At 41.9% G+C, this 12,320-nt stretch overlaps 1 protein-coding gene across 2 annotated transcripts; it reads left to right on the forward strand.

The window, feature by feature from the left end:
- Positions 1–881: 881 nt before the first annotated feature.
- CCNG2 (cyclin G2) lies at positions 882–11,393 on the forward strand. Of its 2 annotated transcripts, none has more exons than XM_074949945.1 (8): positions 882–1,010; positions 3,941–4,078; positions 5,560–5,697; positions 6,660–6,910; positions 7,085–7,163; positions 7,248–7,346; positions 8,378–8,583; positions 9,827–11,393. In XM_074949945.1, exons 2-8 carry the CDS (start codon positions 3,941–3,943, stop codon positions 9,954–9,956), a joined length of 1,041 nt encoding a protein of 346 aa, XP_074806046.1. In that variant the 5' UTR covers positions 882–1,010; the 3' UTR covers positions 9,957–11,393. The 2 variants fall into 2 exon arrangements, with proteins under 2 accessions (XP_074806046.1, XP_074806047.1); XM_074949946.1 differs by lacking the exon at positions 882–1,010 and adding an exon at positions 1,137–1,214.
- Positions 11,394–12,320: the final 927 nt, after the last annotated feature.

Raw genomic sequence — 12,320 nt, forward strand, 5'->3', positions numbered from 1 at the left:
TTTGCCTCATGGCTGTAGCACCAGACTGGAGCTGCCTGATGGCCACTGTGGCCCCCCACCCCCAGTCCCTCAGCTGCACCCGGGACCAGGACTCAGCAGGGACCTGCCCCATTGGGCCTGATCCTGCAACGGCGGGAGCTGGGGTTCACTCTGCACCTGTCAGGCCCGGGCCCCAGTGGGGCTCCCCCGCAGCAGTTCAGTGGGAGCCGGGCCCCGTTGCAGGATCGGGCCCATGGAAGCCAACGGCACAACAGCCAGTGCCCTCGCAGGGCGCAGGATCGGGCCCTGCACGAGCTGAAGCCCTCATCGCAGCGCGCCCCCGCCTCGCGGCCGCGCGCACTAGTTGCTAAGGCCTGGAACTGGAGGTGTGTCCGTGTGTGTCCCCGGCCGGCCAATCGCAGGCAGCTGTCGTCACCGCCGACCAATCTCAGACTCGGAACAACAACAACATCGAGAAGGAAGGAGGGGGACGGCTCTATCCAATCAGCGAGCAGGATTCACGGACCAATCAGCGCGCAGGACGATTTGGGCGGACTTTTCAAAACGGAAAAAAAATCTCCGGTCCCTTTAAAAGTGTGATTCGATTTAGTTTCCGTCTCCTTCCGCGTCCGCAGCTGGGTAAATACCCGGAGAAAGCTCTCTGCCAGGGAGGGAGTGGTGTGCGCCCGGGCGCTGCCTGGGGACAGCTGACAGCCTCACTGAGCGCGGTGGTTGCCCTCTCGGCCTCTTTGTCTACCACTCCCCCAGGGGGACTCTTTAACCTCCCTTCCCCCTGCCTGACATTTCACCGGCCGGACCTGCCCGAGATCACTCCGCCCGGGAACATCTGCGACTCCGGAGAAACAAAAACAAGGGGGCGGGGCGGGTCACGTGACGGGGCTGAGCGGAGGGGACGGAGAGCCAGCCAGCCGAGCCGAGCCGAGCCGCCTCCATTTTGCTGTGGCCTCAGCTGCCCCTCGCTCGGCGCCCGCGGGGAAGGTGGCGGCGATGGTGCTGCTGCCGCCCGTGCAGTGAGTGCGGGCGGGGCGGGCGGCCGGGGCTGCGCGGGCCGCGCGCGGGTGACGGTCGCCGCCTGGATGCGGGGCTGGGATCGGGGCCGCTGCGCGATTCTGCGGTGACAAGAGGCTGGAATCGCCCCCCGCCCCGAGCTCCGCTTCACCCCCCCGCCCCCGGGCCCGCTTCTCCGGCCGGGGGGGGAACAGCGCTGCGGAGAGGTATTAGGGGCCGCCCCGGGAGCGGTGGGGGCAGGGGCTGGTGGAGGGGGGAAGGAGCGAGCCGTTGGTGGTGGGGAGCAAGAGAGGGGGCTGAGAGCAGTCGCGGGGGGGGGAGGGGGAGCTGTTGGTGCTGGGGGGAAGGGGGCTGGAAAAGGAAAGGGGGGGGTTGGAGCAGTCGCTGGCAGGAAGGGGGAGCCGTTTCGGCTGGGGAGGAGGGGGGTGGGAAAAGGGGAGTGGGGGAAGGGCCTCCTTCTGCTGGGCCCCGGAGCTTTGTGTTGTGCTCCCTCCCTGCTTATGTGTCTGAGAACTGGTGGCACCCTAGTCGGGACCCCTTTGTGTGGGGCACTGTGCGAAGGCAGAGCTGTCTGCCCCAGTGCCTCCTACCCCATAGCTGGGTCTGGCTTTCTTAGGGCTGCTGAGCCACCTCCCTTTGTTTTGTTTCTCTTTCCCTCTCGTCCTCTCTCCTTGTGATAAGTTTCAGTTATTGAACAAAGACGCCCCCCCCTTCCCCCGCAGGCCATGGTGGGTGACTGGTGATTTAAGTGTATAAAGAGCCTGATCACTTCAATGTACTGATTCAATGATTTCTAAAACATATCTAGATTAGATGGGGAGAGTCTGGCAAAAATTAAACCTTGAGATGGTTTGAGTAGAGAAGTTTCAGAGAGGCAGCAGTGTTAGTCTGTATTGGCAAAAAAAACCAAGGCGTACTTGTGGCACCTTAGAGAGTGACAAATTTATTTGCGCATAAGCTTTCATGGGCTAAAACCCACTTCATCGGATGCGTGCAGTGGAAAATACAGTAGGAAGATATATATATATATATATACACACACACACAGAGAACATGAAAAAATGGGTGTTGCCATACCAGCTGTAAGGAGACTAATCCATTAAGGTGGGCTATTATCAGGAGGAGAAAAAAACCTTTTGTAGTGATAATCAGGATGGCCCGTTTTGAACAAAAAGAAAAGGAGTACTTGTGGCACCTTAGAGACTAACCAATTTATTTGCGCATAAGCTTTCGTGAGCTACAGCTCACTTCATTGGATGCATACTGTGGAAAGTGTAGAAGATCTTATTATATACACATAAAGCATGAAAAAATACCTCCTCCCACCCCACTCTCCTGCTGGTAATAGCTTATCTAAAGTGATCACTCTCCTTACAATGTGTATGATAATCAAGTTGGGCCATTTCCAGCACAAATCCAGGTTTTCTCACCCCCCCCCCCCCAAATCACTGCTGGTAATTATGCAAGGTAGCCTATTTCCCCTTGTCCCCCCCCCCCCCCCCGACGTTCTTGTTAAACCCTGGATTTGTGTTGGAAATGGCCCATCTTGATTGTCATACACAATGTAAGGAGAGGTTTCAGAGTAACAGCCGTGTTAGTCTGTATTCGCAAAAAGAAAAGGAGTACTTGTGGCACCTTAGAGACTAACCAATTTATTTGAGCATGAGCTTTCGTGAGCTACAGCATCCGATGAAGTGAGCTGTAGCTCACGAAAGCTCATGCTCAAATGTAAGGAGAGTGGTCACTTTGGATAAGCTATTACCAGCAAGAGAGTGAGCTTGTGGGGGGGGGGTGAGAAAACCTGGATTTGTGTTGGAAATAGCCCACCTTGATTATCATACACATTGTAAGGAGAGTGATCACTTTAGATAAGCTATTACCAGCAGGAGAGTGGGGTGGGAGGAGGTATTTTTTCATGCTTTATGTGTATATAATATTTTCTACACTTTCCACAGTATGCATCCGATGAAGTGAGCTGTAGCTCACGAAAGCTTATGCTCAAATAAATTGGTTAGTCTCTAAGGTGCCACAAGTACTCCTTTTCTTTTTGCGAATACAGACTAACACGGCTGTTACAAACCATTTCAAACAGTTGACAAGAAGGTGTGAGTAACAGTGGGGGGAAAATTAGCATGGGGAAATAGTTTTTACTTTGTGTAATGACCCATCCACTCCCAGTCTTTATTCAAGGCTAATTTAATGGTGTCCAGTTTGCAGATTAATTCCAATTCTGCAGTTTCTCGTTGGAGTCTGTTTTTGAAGTTTTTTTTGTAGGAGAATTGCAACTTTTACGTCTGAAATTGAGTGACCAGGGAGGTTGAAGTGTTCTCCGACTTATGCCCAATTAAATTTTTAGTCTCTAAGGTGCCACAAGTACTCCTCGTTTTTTGGTTTGTGTTTTGTTTTGTTTTTGAGTAGAGAGTGGCCAGAAGCCATTGTGTGTCTCCAACCACCTAACCGAAATGCAGTGTGATTAATTTCTGTAAGGCATTGAACTGTTGCTGCTGAACCTCCCTCTCCAGCATTATTGTTTTCTTTAATAACAAATCAGGTCAGAGCTCTCCCTGGGTCAGTGTAAGAGACAACACCCCAAACCCAACAGCAATTGCCAAACCCACCCACACTGTCACAGGAGCGACTCCTCTCTTCTCTCCCCTCCCTCTTCAGGGTGGGAAGTGTATATCACCATCTTCTCCCAATTCATCCCAGTCTCCTTTCCCCATAGAAGGGTAGGACTAAGTACACCACCCTAAGCTTTTTCTCAAGTGAAGACAGAATGTTTCACTGGCAAGACAAGGGGAATAAGTGTTGCTAAAGTTGGACTTGGAATCTTTCACACTGGTATTTGAGGCTGTAGATCCTGTCTGACTCCATTGTTTAATTTTCATTCAATGGCAAGCTACCTAACACTGAGATTTGTTTTCCTATTAAGATGAAGGATTTGGGGGCTGAAGAACAAATGAGCAATGAAGCTTTCTGGCTGTTCAAGCAGTTAAATCTACATTTGGAGCAAGAATTGAAGTTTCAACCTCGGGAGAAGGGCCTGAGCCTGATTGAGCGCACTGTTGAGGTGAGGAGCAGGAGGAGAGCTTTGGCTGTAGGGGTGGAAGAGTTAATTATTCATGAGGTTGATCCATTGCAATGAGAACTAGCTGTGTAACTATCAAAAGCTCTGCTGTAGTTTTACACTAGGGAATTGCAGTACACGAAGATAAATAGTAAAGCAAAGCGATGCTGTTAGTTCAGATTTAATACACAACTTGGGTTTTATAGAAACTTGTAGGAAACTGAATACCAGTAGAAACACATGTCTTTTAAAAATCCCATTATCATTTTTTTCTATATAAACATCCTTTTTATGTGTTTGTGGAGGTATTTTAATTTAAAATAAATGTATACATTATGTGCCATGAACTGTCTTTAAATTCCAACACTTAAATCCACTAGATATCTTCATTAATAGAAGAACTAGTTAAAAAAATAAGGTGAGTTTTGTATCTGCATCTGATCTGTGATGTGCAAAAATGGTCTGTGGATAGCTGTAGATTTGCAGGGCTCTAGAGATGCTTTCCTGAGTTGGAGTCTAATGCCCTAATCCATCTGGGCAGACTCCCGCTGAACTCAGTCAGCAGGTACAGAGCCCCACTGATTTCAATATGAAGTTAATAGCTTAGGTAAAGAAACTTATTTTAGTATATTAATGTTTCTATCTTGATTGTGTGCCTTCAGGTACAGAAGCTATTGATGGATTCTTGTAGATTTTAATGATATGCTTAAGTCGTAGTGCTTTATGTCTTCAAAGCACTGTACAAACAACTAGAACAGTTCTTGGGGTTGTAAACTACTGGGGTATCTTGACAAATTAGGCAGTGGAGACAGATAATTAAGGGTAATGGGCTTCGAAAATACATTTAACCAAAGACATGTGAAGTGTCATCCCATGTAATTTAATATTTTAATGATCTCTGTAGAACTGACCCAATGAGCTTTTCTGAATTTCAGCTGAATATGGAATACTTTAACTGGATACTATAAAGAGGAATTTTGATGAGTAATCTGTATTATTCCACAGGTAGCTCCAGGGGCACCCCTATCTAGATGCCTACAAATCATATGTCTACAGTGGTCCCTCCATACAAGCAGGGCTCATAATGGGTTTAATTTTTGCATTCTGGTGGAGTGTAGGAGGAACTCCATTTAATACAGGAATTTTTCTGCAGCCTTTGCCCACACCCTGCGGTCAGGGCTTGTTCTGTTTATATATATTTTGGTAACAATTGTCTTTTAAAAACAAATGCATATTATAAATGTGGTTATACTGGATTTTGTACTAAGTTGACTTGGAAGGTTTGGCCTTCAGTCCAAACACCATGGGTTTGTTGTGAGGCTCTGTAGGATAACTTACCCCTTGTTCGGTAAATTAAAAAATCCACTGTTTTCACAATGTACTTCTTTTAAGAGACTATTTGCCATCTGCTTGCCTACTTCTAAAACAGATGACACTGCATTATATAGTGTTGGTAAATGCTGATTTTGCTCATTTCATTGCAGAATGAAAACACTTTATGTCCAAGACTAAGGAATGCCAAGGTTGAAGATCTATGGAGTCTGACCAGTTTTTTTGGATTTACAACTGAAACGTTTGTCCTGGCTGTCAACATTCTGGACAGATTCTTGGCTCTTATGAAGGTATCTTGAATGGGGAAGAAGTACTACTATGGCAAAGATCCTTGTGTTGAATATGCAAACTTCCTGTTTTGTTTTACATTCATGAGGTTTGCTTTGAACGAAGGTAAAAAACAATCGAGATTCTTTAATAAACAACTGTAATTCCTGTGTCCTGGTTAGCAACATCCTGTGATAGCTCCTACTTCCTAGATCAGAAGTGGGTAGGTCACTTCACGACAGATAAGATTCTTAGAGTGACTATCCGATATTTATATGGTATCATAACTTTGCACATAACTCTACATAGGTAAACAAAAAATATGGTTCTGGTTCTTGCCTTTAAAAGCCTATAATGTTCATGAAATAAGATGAGTCACAATATTTTGCAAACTAATCTTGGAGTATTGAGAGATCTATATAACTGTGGCCAACCTATATGTAGTATTAATGTATGGTCCAGTGGAACTGCTTCAAGAATGCATTGCTGGACTATTCTCAGTAGAGGGGGCTCAGATATGGAAATGATTCCCCCCTATGGCCTCTGGAGGCTGTGCATTTCAGGATTTGTATTAGTGAACTTTTTTTTTCTTCCTAATTTTCTTCCTTATTTTTTTGTTATACTGATATCACTTTGCAGGTACCTTTCTAGTGAAACTACCTTGACAAAGTGCATTTTATATATAGGATTTGGTTAGACAGGCATCATGTACCAGTAAATGCAGTCTAAATCTTTTACTTAATGTTTATATTGTAGTAGTGCCTAGAGGTCTCAACCAGGCTAAATCTCTGTTTAGCTGGGTGTTGTATGAACATACATGACAGTCCTACCCAAAAGAATTTGCAGCCTGAAGCATTTCATGTTTTGTGTTTAACTGAAGGTTGTGTGGCTTTTAAACATGGTACTTCCGTAGTAACATCATGTGGGTCACTAGGTTGTCACAGGTGTAACAATTGATAAATGTTGTGGGTTTTTTTTTTTTCAGGTGAAACCTAAGCATTTATCTTGCATTGGAGTCTGTTGTTTTCAACTGGCTTCCCAAGTCATTGAAGAGGAATGCAATATTCCGTCCACTCATGATGTCATCCGGATTAGCCAATGTAAATGCACTGTTTCCGACCTGAAACGGATGGAAAAAATAATTTCGGAAAAACTGCACTTTGAATTTAAAGCTACTACTGCCTTAACCTTTTTGCACTTGTACCATACTATTGTACTCTGTCATACCTCAGAAAGGTAAGTGTAGTTACATATCCTATGCCATTATCTCCAATGATCTGTCATCGTTATAAGACCCTTTTTCCCCCTTTTAGAAGTCTCATTAAATTGAATTCTGACTTTAGCTTAAAAATCGCCATCTTTTAATCTTAGTTTTTACTTGAGTAGAAATGTTGTTCTCTTTTATTTTAGGAAAGAAATCCTGAACCTTGACAAATTGGAAGCACAGCTGAAAGCTTGCAACTGCCGATTAGTCTTCTCTAAAGCAAAAGTATGTACATTTAAATTGTTTTGCTTAGTAATTCATAACTGGATTTTGATTTGTGTATGCTAAGTGTGTTTTTTGTACTTCCAGCCATCCATATTGGCCTTGTGTCTTCTCACTCTGGAAGTTCAGACTTTAAAATCCATTGAGCTGTTTGAAATTGTTCTGCGTGTTCAAAAGCATTCAAAGGTAAACTATTTTAAATGGCTTGTTTACCTGTTGGCTTTAGCACTGAATAATGAAGTACCACTTTCCTAACCATGGGCATCCTGAACACAACCATAAGATGTTGGATAATACCAGCACCCTTCCCCTTAGCATCTTGAGGTGTAAAACATACCATACCACTAAGACAAAATTACATTGCGCTCTCTTCTTTACCAAGAAGCAATCTGATAGCAGGGTCTGATTGGATGCTTATATGATTAAGAACCTGTTAAGTTCTTCATCTTACCCAGTCCACTTAAATATGTGGATCCGAGGAAGCTCCCCTGTTGTCCTGCTCCTTACATGGGAAGGAGCTTAAACATGACACTTAAAATGTGGTCTGTGTAAATGTAGCTGTTTTTTCTTTTCACACTAAAGATGTTAAATATATAGAAAAAGTGAAAGGTACTGTCTTAAAAGCATTAGTGAAACTAGTATAGCTGAGTGCTTTTGTCTTACCTTTAAGTGTACAATAAAACCAATACTTTACAACAAACAAATCTACCCAGATTTATTTAACCTGAAATGATGATCCCAGCCCTGAAGAAATTATTTCATATTTCCTAGCTCTGAATAGTTTTGTCTGACATCCTTCATAAAATCATTACTATACAATTTTAATGTTCTTAATAGACATTAAATAGTATAACAGATAACTCTACTGTTTTGTTACTGTGTGAAAATCCTAAGATTCAGGGTCCTGATTTATACTGGCATGCATTGTGTGTTATGAGGCAGGGACTAACTGGCTCATTTGCTTAAACCTGTCTTTAACTTAAAGGCAACATGAATTTTATTTGAACTGTCAGCTTCACGCTATATCACACAAGATTGTCTTAGGCCATGCTAAAGGAGCTGAATTTGAAAAGTGAAAGACTGACTTTTTAGTCCATTACTTCAGCAGCATATCACTTGATTTACATGCCAGCATGTTTGTAAAGGTGAGGGGGCCTCATTCTAGACTGTCTGCAGTATAACTAATTAGACGTTTTTCTCACTTTTTTTTCTTTAAGATAAGTGATAGTGACTTACTCTACTGGCGAGAGTTGGTTTCCAAATGCCTAGCAGATTATTCTTCTCCTGAATGTTGCAAACCAGATCATAAGAAGTTAGTTTGGATTGTTTCAAGACGTACAGCCCAGAATCTACAAAATAGTTACTGCAGTGTTCCTGAGTTGCCAACTATACCAGAGGTTGGATGTTTCAATGAAAGTGAGAGGTAAGTAACATTTCCTAGATTGGTGGTTTTCACTGATTTGTTAGTTTCTGCAAGCATTGTGATGACACGTAGTCATAAAAATAGATTTGATTCAGTAGTTCTTATTTGCATGAACAGTTGCTTAAGGAAGTGTAGTCTTTCTGGTTGCAGTCCAAACTGACTTAAATCGCCAAAACTATATATTGCTTGGGTAACTAGAAAATCACCTCAGTTTTCCCAAGCAGTTAAAGTCATGTGGCATGATCTGACTTAGCAGCTGCCAGAAATTTAATTTTAAGGACTGCAACCCAAATGTTCAATAAACAAATAGTTTTATTGTTGGCTTTTTTTGTCACTTTAGTCCATGTTAATTTTTGTTTCAACAGTTTCTTAAAGGACTCTAGCTAAAAAGTTAGCATGTTTGGGAATCAAATTTAAGGGAAGGTGAGGGAAAGCAGAGGGAGAGGAAGGGGCAGGGCTGGAGCAAACAGCCAATCAGCACAGGGCAAAGGAAGTCCAGTCAAAATTGTAGAAAGGTGTTTGGCTGCTCCTACTGGCTGGAGTCTCTGGAGCAGTTTGGCTCCAAGGTCACATGCTGAGGAGGCACCACCTGTGTCCTTGTGCCCCCAGAGTTTGTGGGGTTCCCCTGCATAGTTTTGGGTCCATGTAATTGCTTGTGGAAGTGATTGCCCCTGCTGGGCCCCATTTTACAATATGCAATAGTCCCTAACTAGATGAGTTCTTTGCACAGCAGTCTGATCCTACATCTGTTGACTTAAATGGCAGTCATATTAAACCTTTAGTAACTTGGATGGTTGTCGATACTAAACATTTTAAAGAAACTAGTAGCAGTGCCATTTCACACAACAGTATAAATACAGTAATAAGACGTACAGTGCCTGTTCGTGTTAGTTAATAAGCGGTAGCATAATCGTGCTAGTGGATTTAAAAACTAGGTCCAACGCTTGCGAATATGCTGTGATTTGAGCATTGGGAGCACAGTAACTAGTAATACAAGCTTTTTTTTCTAATATTTTTGAAGTCTCTTTGCCAGTGGAATGAAATTCTGTAGAACTAAAAGTATGACGAGCTTTTGAATTTCATTGGCACCTGACATTCCACAGCAACTCAATACGTCTATAGGAACAAAATATTTAATGAGAGAACGTGGGATCAAAAAAAAATAAAGGTTGCTACCTTCATGGCTGCTTGTGTAGTCGTCATTACTTGAGTAAATTACAAATAACTCTTCCTTCTCTTTTAGCGAAGACTCCTGTGAAGACATGAGCTGTGGAGAAGAAAGTCTTAGCAGTTCTCCTAGTGATCTAGAAGGCAACTTCTTCTTTGACCTCAAACCTAAATCTACATGGAAAGCTCTCAACTGTCAGTCTTAGCAATTTGATTGCACTAGAGTACAATTTTTAAATGTACCATAGGTTTTCTTGGCAATAATAAATGAGTAGGTGGTATCCAGGCAAGAGTTGCTGTGGAATACATAAGTGCTTATAATGCCTGCCTTTTTTAGAATTCTGATTTAAACAGCCATTTAGGTGCCCGTTCAGCAAAATACTTAAACACAGCCACAGTCCTGTTGAAGTGGACTACTCGTGTGAGTAAAATGATGCATGTGAAAAGTACCTTGCTGAATTCGGTCTCACAGCACAATGGGCTAGTATTTCAAATGGTAAAACCGCTTTAGAGTGCGCACACAATCTTCAAGAAAAGAGGTTGTATGTGCTCTATTGTACTCATTTCTTTTGGGGCAGGAAGTATTTTAACCAAAATTATATATTTTGATGGTGTACTCTAAGGATTTTAAACAAGGATTCCTTAAGTTTAAAAAGCAAAGATTTTAATCAGGAGTATGCATGATCTATTTTGGGAGGAATATAGACTTAAATACCTTTAAACCCATTCATATGAATGATAGTCTAGTATGTATGTGCCAGGGTTTATTTTAGCATTTTCATTTTAAACTAAGCTATAAGCAGATAAGCTTATGCTGAATTTCATAATATGAACTTCAATGTTTAAAAATTTAGTGTGAACATGTCAATTCATACTATTAGACTAGAAGTATTAACATGTTAAATTTGGTAAATTTACATTTAACCCTTGTAGTTGATTTCAGTATTCTTCCACTGTCAAATGACTAAATCCATAATCAGACTGGTTTGCATGCTTATGTGAAAGCTGTTAGTGCAAGAAGAGTTGGTATTATGCAGAAATGTCAGGTAAATGTGAAGTTGATAAAGTGGTTGATATAATGGCAGAAACTTGGTCATTTTTTTGCATTTTTGTTAAAGCACACAGATTAGTATGATTGCATTTCACTCGAGTATGGACAGCTAGCAAATGAGGAAATTCACTCTATAGAATAACGGTGAATGTGTGGTAGTGCCAATGTAAAAATGAAGGGGCAAAAAAATGACAAGCTAAAGTTCAATGTTTGTAGAAGTAAACATCTTTCTAGTATGATGTGCAGATGTGAATGGTGACGTAAGTTCCTAAATGTTATATGCTTTCAGTTTTATAAACTTATACAAAAGTTTACAAAATGTATAAAAAATGTAAATTTTAAAAATGTACAGAAAAATCTTAACTTTAAATGAACAAAAAAGGACTGTATTTTTTTACATTGTGTATGTAACTTTCTGTAGGTAGCTTGCATGTGGATATTAATTTATTGTGTATTCTGTATGATACAAATACTGTCTATTGAAGTCTTGCTTTTTCTACAGTAGGCGTCAACATCCAACGAGATATTTTCTGAACCCAACCTCTGATCAAGGTTATTAAACCTACTGTTTTGCTTCAGTTCAGAATAAAAATAAAGCAGTTGCATTTCTATTTGTGTAAATCTACTGCAATCGAAGACTTCTCAGTAAGACTTCTTCTTCTATCAGCTGCTCTATATACTGAAAACTGGCTTGGTCTGAAACTTTTCTGTGGGGACTATTTAAGGCTTTTCTGAAAAATTTAAAGGAAAATGGTGTCCTTTATATGCTAGATTTTTATAGATTGGGTCTCCAGTAAGAGCCTAGCTAACTAGACTTTGATACCTGTTTTGATTCATGAATTGTAACATACTAGATAATTGTTTAAAAGATTTCTAAAATGGCTCTACATAGTGATTTTGCTTAACTAAGTTCTGATTTAACCACAGGGGAAAACCTAACCTATCTAGGCAAAATTTTCTGTTACCTCCAACTAAGAAAATTCCTATCACAGATTGGCTTCTCCTTTGCCAAAGAAAATAAGATCAGCTAATTATACACTTTTGCTCAGTCTTTTCTTAATGTTTTTAGACTTTGTATGCCATTACATAACAGTCATATGGGGTCAGACCAATGATCTACCTAGCCTAGTAGCCTGTCTTTTGACAGTGGCCGGTGCCATGTGCTTCAGAAGGAATGAATAGAACTGGGCAATTATTAATTGATCCATCCCCTGTTGTCCAGTCCCAGCTTCTGGCCGTTGGAGGCTTAGGGATGCCTGAGCATGGGGTTGCATCCTTGGGCATCTTGGCTAGTAGTCAGTGATGGACCTATTCTCCATGAATTTATCTAATTCTAGTTGCCGTCAGCCTACCACTAACACCACTGCATCTCAAAGTCCTGGAACTGACACTATTACATGTTCTAGATGGAGTTGGGCATTCTTTCCTAGCACTGTAACTATCAACTTTACTATAGTTTGTCAGTTAACAGTATTAGGTTGTGATTACTGCTCTGTGCTAGGCTACTGGGTGGCTTGAC

Source organism: Natator depressus, chromosome 4, assembly GCF_965152275.1.
Source record: "Natator depressus isolate rNatDep1 chromosome 4, rNatDep2.hap1, whole genome shotgun sequence".
Lineage (NCBI taxonomy): Eukaryota > Metazoa > Chordata > Testudines > Cheloniidae > Natator > Natator depressus.

Coding starts and splice junctions, on each gene's coding strand:
- CCNG2 (XM_074949945.1), top strand. CDS start 3,941: ATGAAGGATTTGGGGGCTGAAGAACAAATGAGCAATGAAGCTTTCTGG. Junction 5,698..6,659: donor GATTCTTGGCTCTTATGAAG/GTATCTTGAATG, acceptor TTTTTTTTTCAG/GTGAAACCTAAGCATTTATC. Junction 8,584..9,826: donor TGTTTCAATGAAAGTGAGAG/GTAAGTAACATT, acceptor CTTCTCTTTTAG/CGAAGACTCCTGTGAAGACA.